The sequence below is a fragment of the Oncorhynchus kisutch genome, linkage group LG20 (assembly GCF_002021735.2).
Source record: "Oncorhynchus kisutch isolate 150728-3 linkage group LG20, Okis_V2, whole genome shotgun sequence".
NCBI lineage: Eukaryota > Metazoa > Chordata > Actinopteri > Salmoniformes > Salmonidae > Oncorhynchus > Oncorhynchus kisutch.
The window spans coordinates 13,926,159-13,953,262 of NC_034193.2; the positions used below are offsets into that span (position 1 = coordinate 13,926,159).

General features: G+C 44.9%; 1 protein-coding gene across 3 annotated transcripts in view; it reads left to right on the forward strand.

Moving 5' to 3' along the window:
- LOC109865117 (protocadherin-15-like) overlaps nt 1–27,104 on the forward strand; it is a 295,294-nt gene that overhangs the window by 262,188 nt on the left and 6,002 nt on the right. For all 3 annotated transcript variants that reach the window (XM_031799628.1, XM_031799630.1, XM_031799629.1), the window contains 9 exons: nt 2,382–2,600; nt 3,404–3,492; nt 5,011–5,187; nt 6,015–6,233; nt 7,956–7,964; nt 8,585–8,695; nt 15,768–15,789; nt 16,241–16,279; nt 24,336–24,409. In XM_031799628.1, the coding sequence (XP_031655488.1) occupies nt 2,382–2,600; nt 3,404–3,492; nt 5,011–5,187; nt 6,015–6,233; nt 7,956–7,964; nt 8,585–8,695; nt 15,768–15,789; nt 16,241–16,279; nt 24,336–24,409 (959 nt within the window). The remainder of the gene's footprint in view (nt 1–2,381; nt 2,601–3,403; nt 3,493–5,010; nt 5,188–6,014; nt 6,234–7,955; nt 7,965–8,584; nt 8,696–15,767; nt 15,790–16,240; nt 16,280–24,335; nt 24,410–27,104) is intronic.

Here is a 27,104-nt window from a genome sequence, read left to right on the forward strand (position 1 = left end):
TTTGACTGTTGTTGCTCCATTTGACTGTTGTTGCTCCATTTGACTGTTGTTGCGCCATTCGACTGTTGTTGCTCCACTCGACTGTTGTTGCTCCACTCGACTGTTGTTGCTCCACTCGACTGTTGTTGCTCCACTCGACTGTTGTTGCTCCACTCGACTGTTGTTGCGCCATTCGACTGTTGTTGCGCCATTCGACTGTTGTTTCTCCACTCGACTGTTGTTGCGCCATTCGACTGTTGTTGCGCCATTCGACTGTTGTTGCGCCATTCGACTGTTGTTGCGCTATTTGACTGTTGTTGCTCCCTTCGACTGTTGTTGCTCCCTTTGACTGTTGTTTCTCCCTTCGACTGTTGTCGCTCCATTTGACAGTTTTTGCTCCATTTGACTGTTGTTGCTCCCTTCGACTGTTGTTGCTCCACTCGACTGTTGTTGCGCTATTCGACTGTTGTTGCGCTATTCGACTGTTGTTGCTCCCTTTGACTGTTGTTGCTCCCTTTGACTGTTGTTGCTCCACTCGACTGTTGTTGCTCCACTCGACTGTTGTTGCTCCACTTGACTGTTGTTGCTCCACTCGACTGTTGTTGCTCCCCTCGACTGTTGTTACTCCACTCGACTGTTGTTGCTCCATTCGACTGTTCTTGCGCCATTCGACTGTTGTTTCTCCACTCGACTGTTGTTGCTCCCTTCGGCTGTTGTTGCTCCACTCGACTGTTGTTGCTCCACTCGACTGTTGTTGCTCCACTCGACTGTTGTTGCTCTCTTCGACTGTTGTTGCTCCCTTCGGCTGTTGTTGCTCCACTCGACTGTTGTTGCTCTCTTCGACTGTTGTTGCTCCCTTCGACTGTTGTTGCTCTCTTCGACTGTTGTTGCTCCACTCGACTGTTGTTGCTCCACTCGGCTGTTGTTGCTCCCTTCGACTGTTGTTGCTCCCTTCGACTGTTGTGGCTCCAATCGACTGTTATGGCTCCAATCGACTGTTGTGGCTCCAATCGACTGTTGTGGCTCCAATCAACTGTTGTGGCTCCAATCGACTGTTTTGGCTCCCTTCGACTGTTGTGGCTCCAATCGACTGTTGCTCCCTTCGACTGTTGTTGCTGGCTAGTGGAGAACACAGTTAGGCTAGTGTAGAACACAGTCACAAACGGGTTTGTCAGGAGCCTCAAAAGAGATCCTTTAGACCAGGAAGTAATGGAATTACTGGGTCAAATAGCTCCTGAACTGACATACTGTACCCACTGGTTCCAACTCCTAATGGTAACATTCAACCTCCCAGGTGTTTCACACACAGTCAGGGTCAGTATCTTCGTCTTTAGTATTCATACCTATTCCCTGTTGCTTTACTAATAGGACATTCGTAGCAGATCTGAATATGGATCTCTGTAAAAGCTGCTCAGCATCCCCAAGATTAGACTAATCTACTTTTAAATCCTTCTTTAAATAGTTTTGTGAGAAAGAGGGAATTTAAACCCTGATGGGAGTGGTGGCCAAACCTGAAGAAAGGGTAGAATGGAGGGAGGGACAGAAGTGATGTGAAGCTACTCTGTCACACAGGAGCATTGCCACTGCAGAAATAAATAATAACTTGTCTTCTGAGTGACACACGTTGTCTGTGATTGATCTCATAATTAGTATATTTGAACACAAAACAAGTCACTCTTGACAGAATGTGTTTGTGTTCCTGTACAGATAGGAAAACAAAGAGGAATCTCTGCAAAGAACAAATCCAATTTCGCAGCAAATCAGCCTCAAATCAGAACCACAGTTTCTAACAAGTCAGGGTTGCTTTCATAACACAGTCAAATGCTGTCCTCTCTCTCTGCTTGCTTGGTGCAGTCTTTGTGCCACATTTTCACACTGCATTCATACACTGGTATCTTTTTTCCTGGTCTGGTCTCACCATTAACTAACCCAGGGGGTGGATTATTTTATCAGTGAACCTTTACCTATACAGTATACGGTATAGTATAGTGTGAGATACAAATGAGTTGCAGAATATTGAAAATATCTCATTAGTGTGAATGACTCCAGCTGGGCAGGGCACAGCGCTGTCTCTGCTCCTTAACACTCAGTCTCAGTCGTAAAAAACAAAAGAGGTCTAATAAATCAACTTCACTGCAGAGCAACAAGGCAACCGGTGAAGTCAGCTGTGTCCCTGTTAAAGAGAGAGTGGCTCGCGGCTCGAAGACTCCACCTACAGCAAGAATGGAGAACTACAACCACTTCAAAACAATAAAACAAATATGTGCCCTTTGTATTTTCAATGGATGAGCTGATTGGGATCTTGATGTTGAATTGTTGTTGTGGTTGTTGACGCTGCTGTGTTTGAACCTCTTGAATGCTTTGTGTGTGTGTGTGTGTCTGTGTCTGTGTGTGTGTCTCAGGCACTGGACAAGGACACAGGGAATTACAGCTCCATGCAGTACAGGCTCGTTATCCCTCCCACCACCAACGGCAAGGACGGCTTTGTCATCGAGCCCTACACCGGTGTCATCAAGACTGCCATTATGTACAGGAACATGCGCCGGTCTTACTTCAAGTTCGAAGTGGTCGCCACTGACAATTACGGCCAGGGGGGACTGAGCAACAAGGCAGAGGTGGTGGTGAGTGTTTGTCCTGTTCCCGTAGAATGAAATTGAGATTCCCATTCTAGTAACTGTAGTTCTATGTGCTGTGCGTTTCCCTCCGTGAAAAGCCATTGGTCTGGTCTCTGAGTCTTTTGTTCAATGCTAAGTTCAAGTTCCATCAGTCCTGCCTAGTCTTCCATACTCCATGCCAGCTATGAACAATTCTAGCTTATGGACCTTTAAGTATGTCAATATCCACAATACTTCCACTCCCCAGGTTTACACTGGCGGTACATACATCTCCTCTCCTCCCAAAATACACATTCAATTCCCATAGGAATTGCATTTGTAAAAAGACACAGTAGTGATACTCCAGCTAATCAATGATCTGTGTCTGGTGGCATCCTTGTGGTAGATAGTATAGGCTAGCTATCCCTGAGAGAGTAGATGAATGTGTGTTCCTTCCGTGCTGGCTGCTTCCCAGTTTGTTGCAAATTGAACTGTCCCAGGGCATATGGGGACCATTGATTATACATTACAGCCTTGTGCTGCCTATTCCTCCCTTTGCCCTTAATGAAATAAGGGGCTGGCTGGGTCAGAGCCTTGCCTGAACGAGAGGAGCCACGCTGGGGCTAAATTAATCTAATTCCAACGGGAAGCTTCATTTCATGGGGACTGTATAAAGGGACCTTCCTGCCAAACTACAAGGAGAGTTCCTGTTGTGGTTTAGCCTGCTGTCCAAAATGAAAGCTCATTTTGTAGAAGTTAGGGAGGGGAGGGGAATAGATACTGGTTTTGTGTCTGCCGCATTGATCATCTGATTGAACCCTGTTTCCCAGGTATCCGTGGTGAATCTGTTGGATATGCAGGTGGTGGTGTCCAACGTTGCTCCTACAGTGGTGGAACAGAACAAGGACAAGCTCCTCGGGTAACGTAGAAGATATCTAATCTATTGTAATTCACTTAAGAAGGATATTGCGTCCGTCTTTTAACATTCGAGTCGCGACTGTGCTCATAGTCTCCTAAACTTCATATGCAAGTGACTCATTTTAGCAACACTTGCATTTGGCCCTTTCCCAGGCGTGCAGGTGTTTGAGGGGGCTGCATGATTCAGAGTTGATTTGATCGTCGCCTTCTACCGAGATGAAAAGGTGTCCCACTGTGTGACGGCTGCTCAAATTAAAGTGTCAGGCAACGCGAGCCTTCCTTCAGTTTCCATTCGAGGCTCCTCCCTACCTGCCTCCTCAGGTCTATCGGAGCTCTGTCATACACTTCAGACAGCCACTCCCCAATGGTTCCCTTCTTGTCTTGAGCTTACTTCTTAGCCATTGGCATTGTTATCATCAGTAGGAGTCTAACTTCTCTCTGAATCTAAATTGCAAAAGAGGAAAAGTGCCAGTGGCTCTATAGCTGTCTCCTGTTCCTCTGAGGTGGGGGCGTGTGTGTGTGAATTTTGGCATATGTGTGTGACCTTGCATGTATTAGTTGTGCTGCTACTGTCCACCTGTCCGTCACCCAACGTATCCTCCTACTGACAATCAACCAGTATCAGTCCTCCTGATGGACTTCCTCTGACTGGGTGTCATCCTAAGGTCTCTCCACCTTCTCTCCCAGGGCTACGGCCCCAGCTGTGGAGCCACCTAGTTCCTCAGTGTTTTCCCACTCCCAAGGGGAGAGACATCCATCTGGTCTCAGTGCTGTCATGCCGCCCTCTTTGGCGTTTCCCAGGTAATTGGCTCAACACCTACTGTGTCTTTCCTCAGAGCTCAGAGGGCTGCAGAGGCCCATCGCCAGACGAGGGTTCTGTCTGAAAGGGAACACTATTTCCAATAGAGTGCACTACTTTTGACCAGAACCCTATTCGGGTATAGGGCGTGGTGCACTTTATTGTGAACAGGGTACCATTTCAGATGCACACAAGGATATTTTCTTTGAACTGACACTATTGTAGATACTTCGATTTTGGAGACGGAGCACCATGTTTGGCTTTGCATTGCAATCCAAAACCAGTCTTGATACACACACCATTCTTGATACACACTGTTGAGCGTGAAAAACCCAGCAGTGTTGCCGTTCTTGACACACTTAACCGGTGCGCCTGGAAACTACTACCATACCCCATTCAAAGGCACTTAAATCTTTTGTCTTGTCTATTCACCCACTGAATGGCCCACATACACAGTCCATGTCTCAATTGTCTGGAGGCTTAGAAATCCTTCTTTAACCCGTCTCCTCCCCTTCATCTACACTGTTTGAAGTAGATTTACTAAGTGACACCAATAAGGGATCATAGCTTTCACCTGGATTCACCTGGTCATTCTATGTCATGGAAAGAGCATAACGTTTTGCACCCAGTGTAAATCACCGTTGAACATTTCCCCCTAGATCCTGCTATCACCTCGTTTCTCTACAAATCCACTGATGCTTGCTTCCTCTCCCTCTGCAGGGTCCTGGAGCGCTATGTGCAGGACCAGATTCCAGGGGCCAAAGTGGTGGTGGAGTCCATAGGACCGCGGCGGTTTGGCGACGGCTTCGAGCAAGAGGACTACTCCAAGTCCGACCTGATGGTGTATGCTGTTGACCCTCTGACCAACAGGGCCATTTCACGCCAAGAGCTGTTCAAGTGAGAAGAAAGTCACTACGGTGGCCCTGAGGGACAAAACAGTTTATAACTAAAGTGATTGCCCCTTAGGGCCACCCTCTGTCGTATCTAGATACGCCATCCCTGTGGAGCAGGTGTTTACCCAGTGACAGACAGAGGGGGGATGTCACCACTCACCAGAGTTGTTTTGTTCCCTGTCACCCTGCAGTCAGGCCCTCATTAGAGAGCCAAACGCATGCCCTCGTACGACAGCAGCCCCGGTTCTGCCATTCAACTGGCTGACAACCGGCTGAGCCACCGCTCTGTACTGCTCCCTACATACTCTGCACAGCAGGCTCAGTGGTCATCTAACCGCCCTCTGCCTCTTTCAGCTCCACAGAGTGACAAATGGACCTAGTGAACAATGGCAACATAATTGTGAAGCAGTGTGTACCCACACCTGTCATTTATGCTTCCGGCCATTACAGGGAGTAGAGTGTTGCACTGTTTGCTCTTAGATGTAACTGATGGATATATCATAATGATTTTCTCATGCACATAATTGGTATATGACTGGAGACATTTGTTTTTTCCTGAACACTTAACTATAACTAAGGCCTGGTCAGGTGACCAGGGAAAAACTCCAGTCTCTCTGACTGATGGTGATGATGATGATGGTGGTGATGATGATGATGATGATGATTATAATGATAATGGTGGTGATGATGGCGGTGATGATGATAGTGATGGTGATGATGATGGTGATAGTGATGATGGTATAGTGATGATGGTGATAGTGATGATGATAATGATGGTGACCGTGTGTGTGTGTAACTATACTGCATGTAATCTGTCTGTTTCCATCCAAGGTTTCTGGACGGGAAGCTGCTGGACATCAACAAGGAGTTCCAGCCGTACCTGGGCCGAGGAGGGAGGATCCTGGAGATACGCTCCCCTGACGTGGTGACCAGCGTGAAGAAGGCCATGCAGACCGTGGGCTACACAGAGGGGGCGCTGCTCGCCCTCGCCGTCATCATCATCCTCTGCTGCATCCCCGCCATCCTCATCGTCATCATCACCTACAGGCAGTGTGTAGAAAAAACTGTTCAAATTTCAAATGCTGTATTGGAAGTACATTTTGGGTCAATTGGGAATTGGTCTTGGGGAATGTGAGTATGAATAGACCACAAGGCACAAGTACTGGTGCAGACAGACACAAGGGTGTAGACAGACACAGAGGTGCAGACAGACACAGAGGTGCAGACAGACACAGAGGTGCCAGACAGACACAGAGGTGCCAGACAGACACAGAGGTGCCAGACAGACACAGAGGTGCCAGACAGACACAGAGGTGCCAGACAGACACAGAGGTGCCAGGCAGACACAGAGGTGCCAGACAGACACAGAGGTGCCAGACAGGCACAGAGGTGCCAGACAGGCACAGAGGTGCCAGACAGGCACAGAGGTGCCAGATAGGCACAGAGGTGCAGACAGACACAGAGGTGCAGACAGCACATTACCTGCTTTCCAGCCCTCAGAGGCTGTCCCTAATGCCCATCGTTTTAGGAGGAAGCAAGCTTTCTCTCCGCAATTCACCATGGAAACGCCTTTGAGAGCCGGCATAATCGTCTATTTATACAGCGTGAAAGCACATTAATTAATGTCAGAGCAGATAAACACTGCAGACTGATTGTTGCGGTTTGGGGGAGATTTTCTCCCTCTGCTCTGAGCCTGCGAACCAAACCGAGCAGCAAATGGCTAGACTGATAGCCATCGCGATTTCAAGGCTAGAGTGACAGCCATCGCGATTTCAGGGCTAGAGTGACAGCCATCGCGATTTCAGGGCTAGACTGATAGCCATCACGATTTCAGGGCTAGACTGACAGCCGTCACGATTTCGGGGCTAGACTGACAGCCATCACGATTTCAGGGCTAGACTGACAGCCGTCACGATTTCGGGGCTAGACTGACAGCCGTCACGATTTCAGGGCTAGACTGACAGCCGTCACGATTTTGGGGCTAGACTGACAGCCGTCACGATTTCAGGGCTAGACTGACAGCCGTCACGATTTCGGGGCTAGACTGACAGCCGTCACGATTTCAAGGCTAGACTGACAGCCGTCACGATTTCGGGGCTAGACTGACAGCCGTCACGATTTCGGGGCTAGACAGACAGCCGTCACGATTTAGGGGCTAGACTGACAGCTGTCACGATTTTGGGGCTAGACTGACAGCCGTCACGATCTCGGGGCTAGACTGACAGCCGTCACGATCTCGGGGCTAGACTGACAGCCGTCACGATCTCGGGGCTAGACTGACAGCCGTCACGATCTCGGGGCTGGACTGACAGCCGTCACAATTTCAGGGCTAGACTGACAGCCGTCACGATTTCAGGGCTAGACTGACAGCCGTCACGATTTCAGGGCTAGACTGATAGCCGTCACGATTTCAGGGCTAGACTGACAGCCGTGACGATTTCAGGGCTAGACTGACAGCCATCACGATTTCAGGGCTAGACTGACAGCCGTCACGATTTCAGGGCTAGACTGATAGCCGTCACGATTTCAGGGCTAGACTGACAGCCGTGACGATTTCAGGGCTAGACATGAAACAGATGAGAAAATAATTGTGTGTCATCTTCATCAGTGACTCAGCTTCAGGAAAGTGGCTTAATCTACAGAGAATTCTTTCAATCTCTCTCTTTTTGTATTAAAAGACAATGATTGTAAGAAGCATTGTGTCTGTAATTTGCCCCTCGCTATTACCAACATCCTTCTCTTTCTTTCTCCTCTTTCTTCCATTGTCAACAGATTCAAAGAGTGAGTATTAAAATCATCAAATCCAATTTTATTGGTTGCATATACATATTTAGCAGATGTTATCGCGGGTGTAGCTAAATGCTAATGTTCCTAGCTGCAACAGTGCAGTAATATCTAACAATACACACAAATCCCAAATATAGAAATATTAGAACGAGCAACCTCCCACACACCCCCGCTGTGCGCGCCACGTGTTACCATGGGTACAAACACTGTTCATGACACAAACTGTTCACTCCCCTCTGGTTGGCAGAGAGAAAATGTTGCAGGTTTAAAGCTTATTTTTGTGCAATTCTACCCATTTTTCCATGTCTAATGTGTATTCATGTGATATTTGAGTGGCTCGAACATGTTTTCAAAGCCAATGATTGGGATCAGGGAAGTCAACGAAATCTGAAACAAATGAAGAGTGCATAACCTGTTTTTACACACTGCAGTCGGAGACAATAAATAAGAAATGTGCCGGCAACAATTGGTTTCTTTGAGTATATTGGGGTGCCACTGTGTGCCAAGATATTTATTTATGTGTGCATTTATAATGTAGCAGTGTCCTCTTCGAATTTGCTGACGCTGTAATTTATCGTAACTTGGTTGAATTTCTCTCCATGGTACTACTAAAGGAGACAGGCGGAGTGTGCTAAAACTGCCCGGATACAAATGACCCTCCCTACTGGCAAATCAGTGGTTGCTGCCACCAACAATCTGTATGAAGAGCTGGGGGACAGCACCATGTAAGTTTTATAATATATCCTATCTTATCCCATTATGTGGGTCCTTGCAAATGCTCTGTTTAATTTAGAATTGGAGCAATTTTCCTGGGCGTGATTGGGTTCCTTGGTCAAACATATGCTACTGTAGACATTGTTTTAAGTTTATCTGTGGAGGTTAAATCATGCTGTGCTTCAGTGTAGTTCTTCACTGCTGTTATCACCATTCCATGGCTCAGCAGTTTCCTGCATTCTAGATATGCTCGCTTCCATAAACCTAATAGAATTTCATATGCAAGGAAAATACCATCTGGAAAATGATTCTTATTTTATTCTTTACTGTTCAAGATGGAGTACGATTGACTTCAAAACAGACTGTCCAGCTCTCTGAAAACAAGGGGGAAATTCATGTCAATTGAAGATAATTGAAATACTTATTCAAGTGCCGTGGCGAAACACAATTTATTTTATCGATAAAGTTGTTGAGTGGCTCAGTCATTGAGCAGTACAGCGTGTGGCTTCATGTGCTGCTGCAAAGCCATAAGATATGTCCTGATCACATAGAGAACAGACCTAGGGTTACTTTAGAATGAACTGGTCAACCGCTCTGCTGATCAAGGAGCCCTTAGTGCTCACTTGTAGCTTCCTCCTTCTCTGATCAAAAACAATGCAATGGTAAAGCGAATCGTTTTTTCAATTGTCAGCCATCAACCAGGCGGTGGACATTCAGAGAATGAAATCTGCCATTACCGGCAGTCAAGTGTGTAGCATTTCTGTGATTCGCCCTGCTTTTCCTGCTATACTCATCTGTCTATCTTATTGCCTCATTTCTCTTCCTTGGCCTCCAGAGTGAAGTGAGTACTTGTGTTGTAGCGCTAGGTTGTAACTGTTGCTCATTAGAGTTTTCCTTTAGTCTCTGCTTCTTGTCTGTTGTTGTTTATTATTCAAGTAGCAGGCCCTTAAATTGTATGTAGATCAGTGGAGGCTGGTGGGAAGAGCTATAGGAGGGCTGGCTCATTGTAATGGCTGGAATGGAATAAATGGAATTGTATCAGACACATCACACATATGGAAACCACACATTTGACTCCCTTCCATTGATTCCATTCCGGCCATTACAATGAGCCCATTCAGTCTGGCAGTTGCTGTCTTATTTCGCCTTGCAACGTTTTAGGAGAGGAGATAGGTCGCTAAGCTTATTTGGTGGTAGTAAGGTGTAAATGGTCAACTTTTTCTTTGGACGTTATCTCTCTCATCACAGTTTTCCTCCTTCTATCATTTCAAGTCTTTTTCTCCTCTGCCGTCTCCATAAAAGCAAAAAAGAGGAGGATAACCGCCAGAGGCTCAAAAGCACACTTGCCACAGGGGCCATCGCTGCACACAAGCTTTCCAGTGCCAATGGGATCCTCCTCAACAACATGCTCAAGTCCGAGAGTAACATCACGTTATTCTCAGACGAGAACCCCTAAACCACCAAGAACCCCCTGTTTGACGAAGGCACGGGCACTCTCAGCAGCCCAGAGATCCTGGGGCAGCAACAGAGGACAATGGACCTCCTGGGGACATATCCCCCTCTCCCCCCACGGAACCCTGTGGGCCTCAGAGAGGGCCCCTTCCTGAATTTCAACTGCGGGGCCACTCCTGGACCCTACCCTCCAGGCTCCACAGGCAGGAGATGTGTGATGCTCTGAGGAGACAGGTGGTGATGGACCCGGGAGCTGGAGCTGCTGATGACTGAGCTGAAGGACAGTAAGTACATGCTGGAGTACATGCTGGACGGCCTGGACTGGGGAAGCCTGGATGGCCTGGACTGGGGAAACCTGGACGGCCTGGACTGGGGAAATCTGGACGGCCTGGACTGGGGAAACCTGGGGCACAGCACCTACATGGAGCCCAAGCCCATGTCCGTGAAGGAAGAGGCCAGTTTGAGCAGCAGGCCAAGAGGGAGATGAAGCAGAGGCAAAGCCGTGACTCCCAGGGGTCTCTCTCTGCCGACTTCCTGATGGGGTTGGGGTTCGACAGCACCCAGCACCGTGCCAGAGAGGCCTGGCAGTCTCTGGACTCCATTCTGGGTAGAAACAGAGAGGACCGCCAGTCTCTGGACTCCATTCTGGGTAGAAACAGAGAGGACCGCCAGTCTCTGGACTCCATTCTGGGTAGAAACAGAGAGGACCGCCAGTCTCTGGACTCCATTCTGGGTAGAAACCGAACCGAACCCTACGAGGTCATCCCTGAACCCCCAGACGTGCCCCCTTCTCCTCCCCCACCCAGCTTCCCTCCACCTCCCCCCTCCATGCCTCCTCCCAATTCCCCCTCCACCCTTAACTACGGCAAAAACCTTTTCCCTGCCCCTCCTCCGCCTCTCCCTCCTCCCATGTCCCCTCCCCTCAATCGATCATCTGCGTTTGTGCTCCCCCTCGCCCGCTATGACCACCCTGAGACCTGTGTCCCTGCACCCTCCCCCGCCGCCCCTCCCCATCGACCCCGAGCTCCCCATGAAGGAGCTGAAGGGGATCCTGAAGAACGTACAGAACATCGAGAAATCTGTTTCCAACATGTGCAATCAAATAGACAAGAAAAACGATGCTTCCAAGGAGCGTCCTGAAGCCACAAGGGTCTGTTGATTCTGTGTACTCCTTCTACGATGAACTAGACATTGCAGAGACTGTAGTCCCCACCACAGCAGAGGTGCAGGCTGATGCTCCGTTTGGAGAACAGTACAAACAGGTACACGTCCAGCCAAACATCAAAATGAACTCCTTAGTGGAAGAGCTGGAGAAACGCTTCCCCTCTCAGTCCACTGCAATGTGACTCTCTCCTTCTATTTCTGTTCAGTGACTTTTTCTTTTTCTTCTTCATTTTGTGTTCTTTTGCAATTCCATTCTTCATTCATTCTTGTGTTTTCATTTTTTGTCATTTATTGTTGTCATGTATTTTTTTCAAGGGAGTTGTTTTCATTCTGAAATGTTGATTGATATTTATTTATATATGAATGCATGGCTAGTCTTGTTCCGTGTCATAACTTAGCCTGTAATTGTAAGGTTTTATGGTCACCTAAAGATGAAGATAATCTAGAGAATTTGACCTATCCATTTCATTAAAAGAAAAAAAGTATTCATTTCTCTCAAGTAATTTCAACCAAGTTCAATTGTAAAACCGCATAAGACATTTCAGAGGACCTGAGCCCTAGGACCATGCCTCAGGACTACCTGGCCTGATGACTCCTTGCTGTCCCCAGTCCACCTGCTGCTGCTCCAGTTTCAACTGTTCTGCCTGCGGCTATGGAACCCTGACCGGTTCACAGGACATGTTACCTTGTCCCGGACCTGCTGTTTTCGAATCTCTCTCTCTCTCTCTACCGCACCTGCGGTCTCGACCTCTGAATGCTCGGCTATGAAAAGCCAACTGACATTTACTCCTGAGGTGCTGACCTGTTGCACCCACTACAACCACTGTGATTATTATTATTTGACCCTGCTGGTCATCTATGAACGTTTGCTGGTCATCTATGAACGAAGGCCAGCATTCCTGGAAATGCCTCATCGCTGTTGACGTTGAGACTGATGTTTTGCGGGTACTATTTAGTGAAGCTACCAGTTGAGGCATCTGTTTCTCAAACTAGACACTCTAATGTACTTGTCCTCTTGTTCCGTTGTGCACCGGGGCCTCCCACTCCTCTTTCTATTAGTGTCAGTTAGAGCCAGTTTGCACTGTTCTGTGAAGGGACAAGTACACAGCGTTGTATGAGATCTTCACTTTCTTGGCAATTTCTCGCATGGAATAGCCTTAATTTCTCAAAACAAGAATAGACTGTCGAGTTTCGGAAGAAAGTTCTTTGTTTCTGGCCATTTTGAGCCTGTAATAGAGCATACAAATGCTGACGCTCCAGATACTCAACTAGTCTAAAGAAGGCCCATCTTATTGCTTCTTTAATCAGAACAGTTTTCCGCTGTGCTAACATAATTGCAAAAGGGTTTTCTAATGATCAATTAGCCTTTTAAAATGATAAACTTGGATTTGCTAACACAACATGCCATTGGAATATAGGAGTGATGGTTGCTGATAATGGGCCTCTGTACGCCTATGTAGATATTCCATAAAAAATCTGCCATTTCCAGCTACAACAGTCATTTACGACATTAACAATGTCTACACTGTATTTCCGATCAAATTTATGTTATTTTAATGGACCAAAAATGTGCTTTTCTTTCAAAAACAAGGACATTTCTAAGTGACTCCAAACCTTTGAACGGTAGTGTATGCTTGGTAGAAACATACCACTCGTGGGAAAATGCGCATAGTTTCTTTATGCGGATTCTAGAGTAGCGCACAGTATTGTGCTAACAAGTGTATACTTAAAGAGCGATCTCATTTGAAGGAATATGTTATGAAGGAATTCAACTTGCAAACTTTACAGATGTATTACACAGTCACATCCTGTATGTATTCGGAGAGTATTCAGAGCCGTTACATTATTCTAAAATGTGTATATATATATGTATTTTTTTATATTTTTTTATCAATCTCCAAACAAAACGCCATAATGACAAAGACAATCAACCAGTATCAGGTTGATAGAAAGTTTAGCAAAAATAAATTTAAAAATGAAATTTCACCTTTACATAAGCATTCAGACCCTTTACTCAGTACTTTGTTGAAGCACATTTGGCAGCGATTACAGCCTCGAGTCTTCTTGGGTATGACACTAAAAGCTTGGCAAATATGTATTTGGGGAGATTCTCTCATTCTTCTCTGCAGACCCTCTCAAGCTCTGTCAGGTTGGATGGGGAACGTCGCTGCACAGCTATTTTCAGGTCTCCCCAGAGATGTTTGATCCGGTTCAAGTCCGGGCTCCGGCTGGGACACTCAAGGACATTCAGAAACTTATCCCTAAGCCACTCCTGAGTGGTCTTGGCTGTGTGCTTAGCATTGTTGTCCTGTTGGAAGGTGAACCTTCGCCCCACTCTGAGGTCCTGAGCACTCTGGAGCAGGTTTTCATCAAGGTACTCTCTGTACTTTGCTCTGTTCATTTTTCCCTCGATCTTGACTAGTCTTCCAGTCCCTGCCGCTGAATAACATCCATCCCCACAGCATGATGCTGCCACCATCATGTTTCACCGTAGGGATGGTTTCAGGTTTCCTCCAGACGTGACGCTTGGCATTCAGGCCAAAGAGTTCAATCAGACCAGAGAATCTTGGTCTGATTGTGTGTGTGTGTGTGTGTGTGTGTGTGTGTGTGTGTGTGTGTGTGTGTGTGTGTGTGTGTGTGTGTGTGTGTGTGTGTGTGTGTGTGTGTGTGTGTGTGTGTGTGTGTGTGTGTGTGTGTGTGTGTGTGTGTGTGAGAGTGGGAGTCAAATCTAAAAAGAACATGAGGAAAATGTACAACAATGACAAATGGTTTGATGAAGAATGCAAAAACCTAAGAAAGATTTTGAGAAACCTGTCCAACCAAAAACATAGAGACCCAGAAAACCTGAGGTTATGCCTTCACTATGGTGAATCACTAAAACAATACAGAAATACACTACGGAAAAAGAAGGAACAGCATGTCAAAAATCAGTTCAATGTAATTGAAGAATCCATAGACAGAACAAAGAATTATCTATCCAAAACAGAGATGTATGGGTAAACCACTTCTCCAATCGTTTTGGTTCTATAACAAAGAACAAACAGCAAAAACATGTACATGATCAAAAACAAATGTTAGAATCCACTATTGAAGACTTCAACAACCCACTGGATTATTCAATTACCTTGAATGAACTACAGGACAAAATAAAAAACCCTCCAACCCAAAAAGGCCTGTGGTGTTGGCATCCTCAATGAAATGATAAAATATACAGACAACAAATTCCAACTGGCTATACTTAGACTCTTTGACATTTGACTTCAGATTATAGTAGGGTGAGGCCTGGTGCTGCAGACTGTTCTAGTGTCCTCGCCAATTTGATGATATTTATGTTGAAGAGGGCCCTGTGGAAAGAAATTTGTTTTTGTCAGTTTAAACTGTACACTTGTTGTTTGTGTTCATAGATTTTATAATGTCGTATGTTTCTCCCCCAACACCACTTTCCATCCATTTGTATAGCAGGCCCCCAGGCTTTTTTGAAATCAACGAAGCATGAGAAGACTTTGCCTTTGATTTGGTTTCTTTGTTTGTTTGTTTGTCAATTAGGGTCTGCAGGGTGACTACGTGGTCTGTCTTACGGTAATCTGGTAAAAAGCCAATTTGACATTTGCTCAGTACATTGTTTTCATTGAGGAAATGTATGAGTCTGCTGTTAATGATAATGCAGAGGATTTTCCCAAGGTTGCTGTTGACACATATCCCACGGTAGTTATTGGGGTCAAATCTGTCTCCACTTTTGTTTATTGGGGTGATCAGTCCTTGGTTCCAAATATTGGGGAATATGCCAGAGCTGAGGATGATGTTAAAGCGTTTTAGTATCGCCAATTGTAATTTGTACACTGTATATTTTATCATTTCATTGAGGATACCATCAACACCACAGGCCTTTTTGGGTTGGAAGGTGTGTATTTTGCCCTGTAGTTCGTTCAATGTAATTGGAGAATCCAGTGGGTTCTGGTAGTTTTTAATAGTTGTTTCTAAGATTTGTCTTTGATCATGTACATTTTTGCTGTTTGTTCTTTGTTATAGAGCCAAAAAGATTGGAGAAGTGGTTTATCCATACATCTCCATTTTGGATAGATAACTCTTTGTTTTGTTGTTTGTTTAGAGTTTTCCAATTTTCACAGAAGTGGTTAGATTCTATGGATTATTAAATGTCCCTCTGTCCCCCTCTCTTTCCCTCTCTCTCTCTCTCTTAGTGAGGGGTAGGGGTAGAATATATTTAAGAGCACTGAATAATTCATATTATTGCCTTCCAAAAGGAGGCAATTCTTTACAATTCTCATGTACTTGAAACTGAAAAATTAGCAAAGGGAGACCACTCTCTGCTTTTGATTTAAGCAGCCAATTACTGCTACAGTAAGTAATACAAGCTCAAGCAATCTTTATCTTGACAAACTTTATTTTTGACAATCTTTATCTTGACAATCTGGTTTACTGATTTCCACAATGTTTCTTCCTCTACAGGCGCGGGTATGGACATCATGAGGTACGTTGGCGTTTCCATTCCTCTGAAATTGGCGTTGCTGCTTTTGAATGGGGAACCTACTTGTCAGTTTATTTAACATTGTTATCTGTAGACACAGCGTTGATAGAAGGACCAAAACTAAATATGGAAATGAACTTCCAATGCACCTCCCACCTTATATTTGGGGAGGCGATGTGGTGCACAGATATTGGAGAGGTTTGGCTGATGGCGGAAGCTGTCATCCCTTTGTATTAAATGCCTTGGGTTTTGGTTATGAAATTCTCTTATTATACTTCATTGACACAGGCTGTTTCTTCTGTCTATTTCCCATGAAACTCCCCCTGACCTCGCTTGCTACCCCTTCCCCATCCATATTTGCATTGATCCACTATCTGTTTAATGAAACCTACCTCTTATCTATTTCCCCTTTGACTGTCTTTTCCTCCTCAACTGTCCACTCTCTCTCCGGCAGCAACAGCAGTTGCTCAGGCCCTCTCTTCTGAGACCGGAGGTACAGAATACTCTCTATCTATCTATCTCTCTCAATTCAATTCAGTTCAATTCAAAGGCTTTATTGGCATGGGAAACATATGTTAACATCTCAAAAGCAAGTGAAATAGATAATACACAAAAGTTAAATAAACAATAAAAAAAATAAGGGCCTCCCGGATGGTGCAGTGGTTAAGGGCGCTGTACTGCAACGCCAGCTGTGCCACCAGAGACTCTGGGTTCGCGCCCAGGCTCTGTCGTAACTGGCCGCGACCGGGAGGTCCGTGGGGCGATGCACAATCGGCCTAGCGTCGTCCGGGTTAGGGAGGGCTTGGCCGGTAGGGAAATCCTTGTCTCAACGCGAACCAGCGACTACTGTGGCGGGCCAGGCGCAGTGGGCGCTAACCAAGGTTGCCAGGTGCACAGTGTTTCCTCCGACACATTGGTGCGGCTGGCTCCCGGATTGGATGGCGCTGTGTTAAGAAGCAGTGCGGCTTGGTTGGGTTGTGTATCGGTGGACGCATGACTTTCAACCTTCGTTTCTCCTGAGCCGGTACGGGAGTTGTAGCGATGAGACAAGATAGTAGCTACTAAATACAGTTGGATACCACGAAATTGGGGGGGAAAAGGGGTCAAATTCAACTAAAATAAAATAAAAAATTAAATTACAGTAAAACATTACACTCACAGAATTTCCGAATTTCAAATGTCTTATTATGTGTTATAGCAATGTGCAAATAGTTCAAGTACAAAAGGGAAAATAAATAAACATAAATATGGATTTATTCTTCACTGGTTGCCCTTTTCTTGTAGCAACAGGTCACAAATCTTGCTGCTGTGATGGCACACTGTGGCATTTCACCCAGTGGATATAAGAGTTTATCAAAATGTGGTTTGTGTTCAAATTCTTTGGATCTGTGTAATCTGAGGGAAATATGTGTCTCTAATATGGTCATACATTTGGCAGGAGGTTAGGAAGTGCAGCTCCATTTTGTGGGTAGTGTGCACATAGCTTGTCTTCTCTTGAGAGCCAAGTCTGCCTACGGCGACCTTTCTCATTAGCAAGGCTATGGTCACTGAGTCTGTACATAGACAAAGATTTCCTTAATTTTGGGTCAGTCACAGTGGTCAGGTATTCTGCCACTGAATACTCTATGTTTAGGGCTGAATAGCATTCTAGTTTGCGCTGTTCTTTTTGTAAATTCTTTCCAATATGTCAAGTAGTTATCTTTTAGTTTTCTCATGATTTGGTTGGGTCTAATTGTGTTGCTGTCCTGGGGCTCTGTGGGGTCTGTTTGTGTTTGTGAACAGAGCCCCAGGACAAACTTGCTTAAGGGGCTCTTCTCCAGGTTAATCTCTCTGTAGGTGATGGCTTTGTTATGGAAGGTTTGGGAATCGCTTCCTTTTAGGTGGCTGTAGAATTTTACAGCTCTTTTCTGGATTAAAAATGCATGCTATCATTAGCAGGTATCTGCTCTGCATGCATTATTTGGTGTTTTACGTTGTACACAGAGGATATTTTTGCAGAATTCTGCATGCCGAGTCTCAATTTGGTGTTTGTCCCATTTTGTGAACACTTGGTTGGAGAGCTGACCCCAGACCTCTCAACCATAAAGGGCAATGGGTTCTATAACTGATTCAAGTCTTTTTACCCAGTTACCTGTGGCGCTGATGTTTAGGCCAAGGTACAGTATGTATAGTTTTTTTGTGTGCTCAAGGGTAACGGTGTCTGGATGGAATTTGTACTCTTGGTCCTGGCAACTGGACCCTTTTTGGGCAGAAGTTCTAGGTGCTGCTCTACGCACTCCTTGGTTGGGGAGAGAAGCACCAGATCATTAACAAACAGTAGACATTTTACTTCCGATTCTAGTAGGGTGAGGCCGGGTGCTGAAAACTGCTAGTTCCCTCACCAATTTGTTGATATATATGTTAAAGAGGGTGGGGGCTTAAGCTGCATCCCTGTCTCACCCCCCGGCCCTGTGGAAAGAAATGTGACTCACCAACTGGATTCTGGAATTTCTGTTTTTTACATCGGATAAAAGTAAAGACTCAGAGCTACAAAATGGTATATCATACACTGCATTTGAGGAAACAATGGGAAAGTAATTCTGTTTCGAAAGTTGATCAACTTGTAAACTCACTTTTGAAAAAAACATCTTTCAGTGTTTTGGTACTCCTATTGGAGAGCCCTTCTTTGTCTACACCCATTCAGCATTGTTCACACCCTATTAAGCCGGTTGATCCGAGCGTTCTGTACTAACTTGCCAGCTACTTCCAGACTTCTTAGAGAGAGAGAGAGAGAGAGAACAGCTCACTGAACATTTTTCGCCCTAGCAGAGCTGGTTATGTTATCCAGTGCATTGGTGACCAGATACCAACTGTGCTGTCAGACTGTCCGTTCGTAAATTCAGAGTGTTTCACGTTCAGAGCACACACTGGGCGCTCTGGCCAATAAGTAGGATTGTTCCGAAAGCTCTGACCTCACAATAACAGTCAAGCACCCAAGCTAACTGGCTAACATTGGCTAGCTACTTCCAGACATATAATGAGAGAGCATCCCAATCTGACCATTTTACTCCCCCTAGCAGACCTGGTTAGGCAGTTTTCATGTTATCCAAAGCGTTTTTGATTGTAACTGTGCTGCTGGCAACAATTGAATTATGCTTTGTTGCCAACATTTACTGACACCAGACATATTCAACGGGTGTTGAGTGTTAAAAAATGTATCAGTTATTCTGCGCTCTGGCACAATAAGACGAGAGTCTTTTCTTAAGAAATGTGGCTAGATAGCTAGCTAGGTAAACAATTAATCTAACGCATGACGTAACATTAGTTAGCGAGCCATACAGCTAACGTTAGCTAGCTAGATAACAGTACACTAACTTGAAATGAAGATACTTTGTCAAAATTAGAGTAGAGTCTTTTGTTAAGACATGTAGCTAGCAAGCTAGCAAAACAATGGACAATAATCGCAACTCATTATGTTACTACCCTGCATGAATCTGCAGGTAGGTAACCAACCAGGTTCTATGGCTATAACTAGTCAAGCAAATGTATCTGAGATACGAAGAATAAGATCATACACAACGGTAGCTAGCGACCCAGCAAGCTAACGTTAGCTAGCTAACAGTACACTTGAAATTAAACCACTTTCTGCTTAAATGTTTCCTTGTAAGCAGGAATCTGAGGATAGAATTACGGTCAGATTTGCCAAACGGAGGGCGAGGGAGAACTTTGCACCAGTCTCAACGTCAACAGTGAAGAGGCGACTCTGGGATGCTGGCCTTCTAGGCAGAGTTCCTCTGTCCAGTGTCTGTCTTCTTTTGCCCATCTTCATCTTTTATTTTTATTGTCCAGTCTGAGATATGGCTTTTTCTTTGCAACTCTGCTTAGAAGGCCAGTACACTCTAATGTGCTTGTCCTCTTGTTCCGTTGTGCACCGCGGCCTCCCACTCCTCTTCTATTCTGGTTAGAGACAGTTTGCGCTGTTCTGTTAAGGGACTAGTACACAGCGTTGTACGAGATCTTCAGTTTCTTGGCAATTTCTCCCATGGAATAGCCTTCTTTTCTCAGAACAAGAATATACTGACAATTTTCAGAAGAAAGTTCTTTGTTTCTGGCCATTTTGAGCCTGTAACCGAACCCACAAATACTAACGCTCCAGATACTCAACGAGTCTAAAGTTGTTTTATTGCTTCTTTAATCAGCACAACATTTTTCATCTATGCTAACATAATTGCAAAAGGGTTTTCTAATGATCAAATCAGCCTTTCAAAATGATAAACTTGGATTAGCTAACTAGAGGTTGACCGATGAATCGGTATGGCCGATTCATTAGGGCCGATTTCAAGTTTTCATAACAATCAGTCATTTGCATTTTTGTGTTTGCCAGCAGCTCTTAGCAATGCTTGAATTACAGTGCTGTTTATGACTTCAAGCCTATCAACTCCTGAGATTAGGCTGGCAATACTAAAGTGCCTATAAAACATGCAATAGTCAAATGTATATGAAATACAAATGGTATAGAGAGAAATAGTCAACGTGTCATAATTCCTATAATAACTACAACCTAAAACTTCTTAACTGGGAATATTGAAGAACTGGGAATATTGAACCACCAGCTTTCATATGTTCTGAGCAAGGAACTGAAACGTTAGCGTTTTTACATGGCACATATTGGACTTTTACTTTCTTCTCCAATTGAGCATATTTCATTATTTATTTGAGACTAAATTGATTTTATTTCTGTATTATATTATTTATTTAGTATTGTTGTAATTGTCATTATTACAAATATATATGTATACAGTGCCTTGCGAAAGTATTCGGCCCCCTTGAACTTTGCGACCTTTTGCCACATTTCAGGCTTCAAACATAAAGATATAAAACTGTATTTTTTTGTGAAGAATCAACAACAAGTGGGACACAATCATGAAGTGGACCGACATTTATTGGATATTTCAAACTTTTTTAACAAATCAAAAACTGAAAAATTGGGCGTGCAAAATTATTCAGCCCCCTTAAGTTAATACTTTGTAGCACCACCTTTTGCTGCGATTACAGCTGTAAGTCGCTTGGGGTATGTCTCTATCAGTTTTGCACATCGAGAGACTGAAATTTTTTCCCATTCCTCCTTGCAAAATAGCTCGAGCTCAGTGAGGTTGGATGGAGAGCATTTGTGAACAGCAGTTTTCAGTTCTTTCCACAGATTCTCGATTGGATTCAGGTCTGGACTTTGACTTGGCCATTCTAACACCTGGATATGTTTATTTTTGAACCATTCCATTGTAGATTTATGTTTTGGATCATTGTCTTGTTGGAAGACAAATCTCCGTCCCAGTCTCAGGTCTTTTGCAGACTCCATCAGGTTTTCTTCCAGAATGGTCCTGTATTTGGCTCCATCCATCTTCCCATCAATTTTAACCATCTTCCCTGTCCCTGCTGAAGAAAAGCAGGCCCAAACCATGATGCTGCCACCACCATGTTTGACAGTGGGGATGTTGTGTTCAGGGTGATGAGCTGTGTTGCTTTTACGCCAAACATAACGTTTTGCATTGTTGCCAAAAAGTTAAATTTTGGTTTCATCTGACCAGAGCACCTTCTTCCACATGTTTGGTGTGTCTCCCAGGTGGCTTGTGGCAAACTTTAAACAACACTTTTTATGGATATCTTTAAGAAATGGCTTTCTTCTTGCCACTCTTCCATAAAGGCCAGATTTGTGCAATATATGACTGATTGTTGTCCTATGGACAGAGTCTCCCACCTCAGCTGTAGATCTCTGCAGTTCATCCAGAGTGATCATGGGCCTCTTGGCTGCATCTCTGATCAGTCTTCTCCTTGTATGAGCTGAAAGTTTAGAGGGACGGCCAGGTCTTGATAGATTTGCAGTGGTCCGATACTCCTTCCATTTCAATATTATCGCTTGCACAGTGCTCCTTGGGATGTTTAAAGCTTGGGAAATCTTTTTGTATCCAAATCTGGCTTTAAACTTCTTCACAACAGTATCTTGGACCTGCCTGGTGTGTTCCTTGTTCTTCATGATGCTCTCTGCGCTTTTAACGGACCTCTGAGACTATCACAGTGCAGGTGCATTTATATGGAGACTTGATTACACACAGGTGGATTGTATTTATCATCATTAGTCATTTAGGTCAACATTGGATCATTTAGAGATCCTCACTGAACTTCTGGAGAGAGTTTACTGCACTGAAAGTAAAGGGGCTGAATAATTTTGCACGCCCAATTTTTCAGTTTTTGATTTGTTAAAAAAGTTTGAAATATCCAATAAATGTCGTTCCACTTCATGATTGTGTCCCACTTGTTGTTGATTCTTCACAAAAAATACAGTTTTATATCTTTATGTTTGAAGCCTGAAATGTGGCGAAAGGTCGCAAAGTTGAAGGGGGCCGAATACTTTTGCAAGGCACTGTGTATATATATATATATATATATATATATATATATATATATATATATATATATATATATATATATATATATATATATATATATATAAATTGTCTGATTAATCAGTATCGGCTTTTTGTGGTCCTCCAATAATCGGTATCAGTATCGGCGTTGAAAAATCATAATTGGTCGACCTCTATAGCTAACACAACGTGTCATTGGAACACAGGAGTGATGATTGCTGATAATGGCCTCTGTACGCCTATGTAGATATTCCATTAAAAATCGGCAGTTTCCAGCTACAATAGTCATTTACAACATTAACAATGTCTACACTGTATTTCTGATCAATTTGATGTTATTTTAATGGATAATTTGCTTTTCCAAAATACTTTCCTTCCATCTATAGCATTTCTTAATATTATTCTGTTCCTTTGACTTTGATGCCTCCTGATTTAGCATAGCTCTGTTCAAATAGAGTGTGATTTTTCAGTGATCTGATAGGGGTATCAGTGGACTGACTGTGAACGCTCTGAGAGACTCTGGGTTCAGGTCAATGATAAAGTAGTCTACAGTACTACTGCCAAGAGATGAGCTATAGGTGTACATACCAAAGAAGTCCCCTCGAACCCTACCAGTGACTATGTACATACCCAGCATCCAACAGAAGTTGTTGCAGGAGTTGCTGCAGGAGTTGTGACCCATTTCTGTTGGTTATGTTGCCGTAGTTGTTTCTAGGGGGGAATATGGGGGAGGGGATTTTGTCACCTCCAGGTAGGTGTTTGTCCCCCTGTGTGCTGAGGGTGTCAGGTTCTTGTCCAGTTCTGGCATTTAGGTAGCCACAGACTAGTACATGTCCCTGGGCCTGTAAATTGTTGATCTCCCCCTCTAGGATGGAGAAGCCGTCATCGTTAAAGTATGGCGATTCTATTGGTCTGATACTGTAGGTAGCACATATGAGGACATTTTTCTCTGTTGATATCATTTCCTTATTCATTTCTAGCTAGATGTAAAATGGTCCTGTTTTTGCTAATTCAATAGAGTAGGTTAGGTCTGCTCAATACCAAATTAGCATACCCCCTGAGTCTCTTCCCTGTTTCACACCTGGTAGTTTGGTGGATGGGACTACCAGTTCTCTGTAACCTAGAGGGCAACCAGTGGGTCCATATCCTTTATACCATGGTTCTTGTAGGATGACAATGTCTGTATTTCCAATGTCTTTCATGAAGTCTGGATTCCTGCTCTTTAGGCCAAAGGCAGATGATCTCAGGCCTTTTATATTCCAGGATGAGATAGTAAAAGCTTTGTGTTCCATATTGTCTAGAGTTGTTTTTGTGTGGTTTAGTCTGTCTGTCTGTCTGTCTGTCTGTCTGTCTGTCTGTCTGTCTGTCTGTCTGTCTGTCTGTCTGTCTGTCTGTCTGTCTGTCTGTCTGTCTGTCTGTCTGTCTGTCTGTCTGTCTGTCTGTCTGTCTGTCTGTCTGTCTGTCTGTCTGTCTGTCTGTCTGTCTGTCTGTCTGTCTGTCTGTCTGTCTGTCTGTCTGTCTGTCTGTCTGTCTGTCTGTCCTGTCCTGTCCTGTCCTGTCCTGTCCTGTCCTGTCCTGTCCTGTCCTGTCCTGTCCTGTCCTGTCCTGTCCTGTCCTGTCCTGTCCTGTCCTGTCCTGTCCTGTCCTGTCCTGTCCTGTCCTGTCCTGTCCTGTCCTGTCCTGTCCTGTCCTGTCCTGTCCTGTCCTGTCCTGTCCTGTCCTGTCCTGTCCTGTCCTGTCCTGTCCTGTCCTGTCCTGTCCTGTCCTGTCCTGTCCTGTCCTGTCCTGTCCTGTCCTGTCCTGTCCTGTCCTGTCCTGTCCTGTCCTGTCCTGTCCTGTCCTGTCCTGTCCTGTCCTGTCCTGTCCTGTCTGTCCTGTCCTGTCCTGTCCTGTCCTGTCCTGTCCTGTCCTGTCCTGTCCTGTCCTGTCCTGTCCTGTCCTGTCCTGTCCTGTCCTGTCCTGTCCTGTCCTGTCCTGTCCTGTCCTGTCCTGTCCTGTCCTGTCCTGTCCTGTCTTGTCTGTCTGTCTGTCCGTTTGCTATCCAAAGTAGTGAAGAATCCTCCTTTAATAAAGCCTGTTTGATGGTCTTCTCTTGTTTTCCTTCAAATTCATTGTCTTTAACTAATACCTCTACTTTACCCACAACAGGAGCTCTCTATTGAGTCTGGTATTGATCCTGGCCAGGACTATTACACCCAGGATTATTATAATTGTGACCATGGGTAAGGGAATGTGCGTGTGTGTGTGCATGTTTTCTTGCATGCATGGCTGCATGCAAGGAGGCCTCACTGATCCTGTGAGTGCCGACAGTTCACCTCAGACCAGGGAAACTCAGTCGGTCTGCAGAGTCCAGAAACTCATTTAGAGTTAAATACCCGTCCATAACAAACAGCTCTCGACACAACAGGCCTCCAGACTGAAAAATCGGAAGTAGTTTCCGAACAGCCTTGAAGTGAAGCGTTCAGGTCAGAATACATAATGATAGCTTCAGACGAAATAATTCAAATTGTCATTTGTTGCCACCTGTGATGAATTCCATAATTTTCATGTTAAGACACTAGAGACCCCATTTAGGTCTCCTGGCACAATGATAGCCAGGCTAATCACTCACTTAGCACGTTACATTGAGCATCGTCCACATGTTATCTCACAACAGGAGAACAACAAGGAGTGTTGATGCAGATGGAGGGTTGTGGAATTAAGCCCCTCCAGCACCCAAGTGAGAGGATGATAGTTATAGAGCACGTGTGTCAAACTCATTCTACGGATGGCCGAGTGTCTGCAGGTTTTCACTCTTCCCCTGTATTTGATTGATGAATTATGGTTACTAATTATCAAGGAACTCCCCACACCTGGTTTTCGAGGGCTTAATTGAAAAGGAAAAAACTCAAACTTGCAGACACTAGGCCCTCCATGGAATGAGTTTGACACCCCGGATGTAGACGGAACGATTCGGATTTAAATATGCTGTAGCAGCAGATACATTTACCTCTCACTGTCTCTGCGTGTCTCTCTCTCCTCTCTCTTTCTTCTCTCTCCTCTCGCTCTCTCTCTCCTCTCTCTCCTCACTCTCCTCAATCTCTCTACTCTCTCTCCTCAATCTCTCTCCTCTCTCTTTCTCCTCTCTCTCTCTCCTCTCTCTCCTCAATCTCTCTCCTCTCTCTTTCTCCTCAATCTCTCTCCTCTCTCTTTCTCCTCTCTCTCTCTCCTCTCTCTCCTCAATCTCTCTCCTCTCTCTCCTCACTCTCTCTCTCCTCAATCTCTCTCCTCAATCTCTCTCCTCTTTCCCCTCTCTCTCCTTTCTCTCCTCACTGTCTCCTCTCTCATCACTCCCTCTCTCTCCTCTCTCTCCTCAATCTCTCTCCTCACTCTCTCCTCTCTCCCCTCTCTCCTCACTCCCTCTCTCTTCTCTCTCTCCTGTCGCTCTTCACTCTCTCTCTCCTGTCTCTCCTTTCTCTCCTCACTGTCTCCTCTCTCCTCACTCCCTCTCTCTTCTCTCTCTCCTGTCGCTCTTCACTCTCTCTCTCCTGTCTCTCCTCTCTCTCCTCACTGTCTCCTCACTCCCTCTCTCTTCTCTCTCTCCTGACGCTCTTCACTCTCTCTCTCCTGTCTCTCCTTTCTCTCCTCACTGTCTCCTCTCTCCTCACTCCCTCTCTCTTCTCTCTCTCCTGTCGCTCTTCACTCTCTCTCTCTCTCTCCTGTCTCTCCTTTCTCTCCTCACTGTCTCCTCTCTCCTCACTCCCTCTCTCTTCTCTCTCTCCTGTCGCTCTTCACTCTCTCTCTCCTGTCTCTCCTTTCTCTCCTCACTGTCTCCTCTCCTCACTCCCTCTCTCTTCTCTCTCTCCTGTCGCTCTTCACTCTCTCTCCTGTCTCTCCTCACTGTCTCCTCTCTCCTCACTCCCTCTCTCTTCTCTCTCTCCTGTCGCTCTTCACTCTCTCTCTCCTCTCTCTCCTCACGCTCTCTCTCCATACACGCAGCTTTTCACCTTTTAATGACAACGTCCAGCCTCTGACTTCAGCCACACCGCTGTGTTATTTTTCTCTCTGCTATGTAGCGGGTCTCTCAAAATGCTAATGTTTCGCTTCACACCAACCACTATGAATAACATTAGAGTTTGGCTCATGTTTGGGTTGAGATGTGGGGAATAGTCTTCTGGCTGGAGGCTTGAGCCTTTTAACCATTTGGCCTCTACTGACACCGTGTACTGTACACTCTTAGAATTAGTGGTGACTCGAGGAAACCTTGGAGATCCTCAAGAAACCCCTGGAGTTCCTCAAGGAACTCATATTTTCATCTTCGATTAGTTGAGTGGGTCTTGGAGGAACCTTTATTGGTTCAATGTAGCAATGTGTTCCTGGAGGAATCCTGGAGCAAAGGCGTGGCTTATTAGGGGCGTGGCTTGCGGATCAGTATTTTTTTGTGCCACCCATTAAAGTAAATGACATTCTTGTTCATCTGTTCTGTTGTATTGTCTTCCAATGTTAAGGTTGAACGCTGACAGTTTTGTAGAGCCAGTGAGGAGTTTGTAGCTTCAGTTCCCCAAGAGCTTATGTGAATCCTGAAGTTGGAGTAGTTAACACTTTATTACAGTATGTCAGTAATGTTCATATTATACTAGAATATGTAATAAGCATAGATATTCATGGAACATTTCAATTGTAGTGTACGAACTTAACGTGATGAACAGTAATGACATTTACGCTAACGGGGGACCAAAAATAACTATCATAAAGCCACACCTCCAATAAGCCACACCTCCAATCTGATAGGCTGCTACCTATAAAAAAGGTTTTAAAAAATGGAACCCTTCCAGTCACAGAAGTGTTCCTGTTTGAACCTTTACACAGAGGTTCCTCAAATACCTTTTTCAACTGGAAAGGTTCTGCCTGTGTGGCCACCAAAAAGGTTCTTCCAGA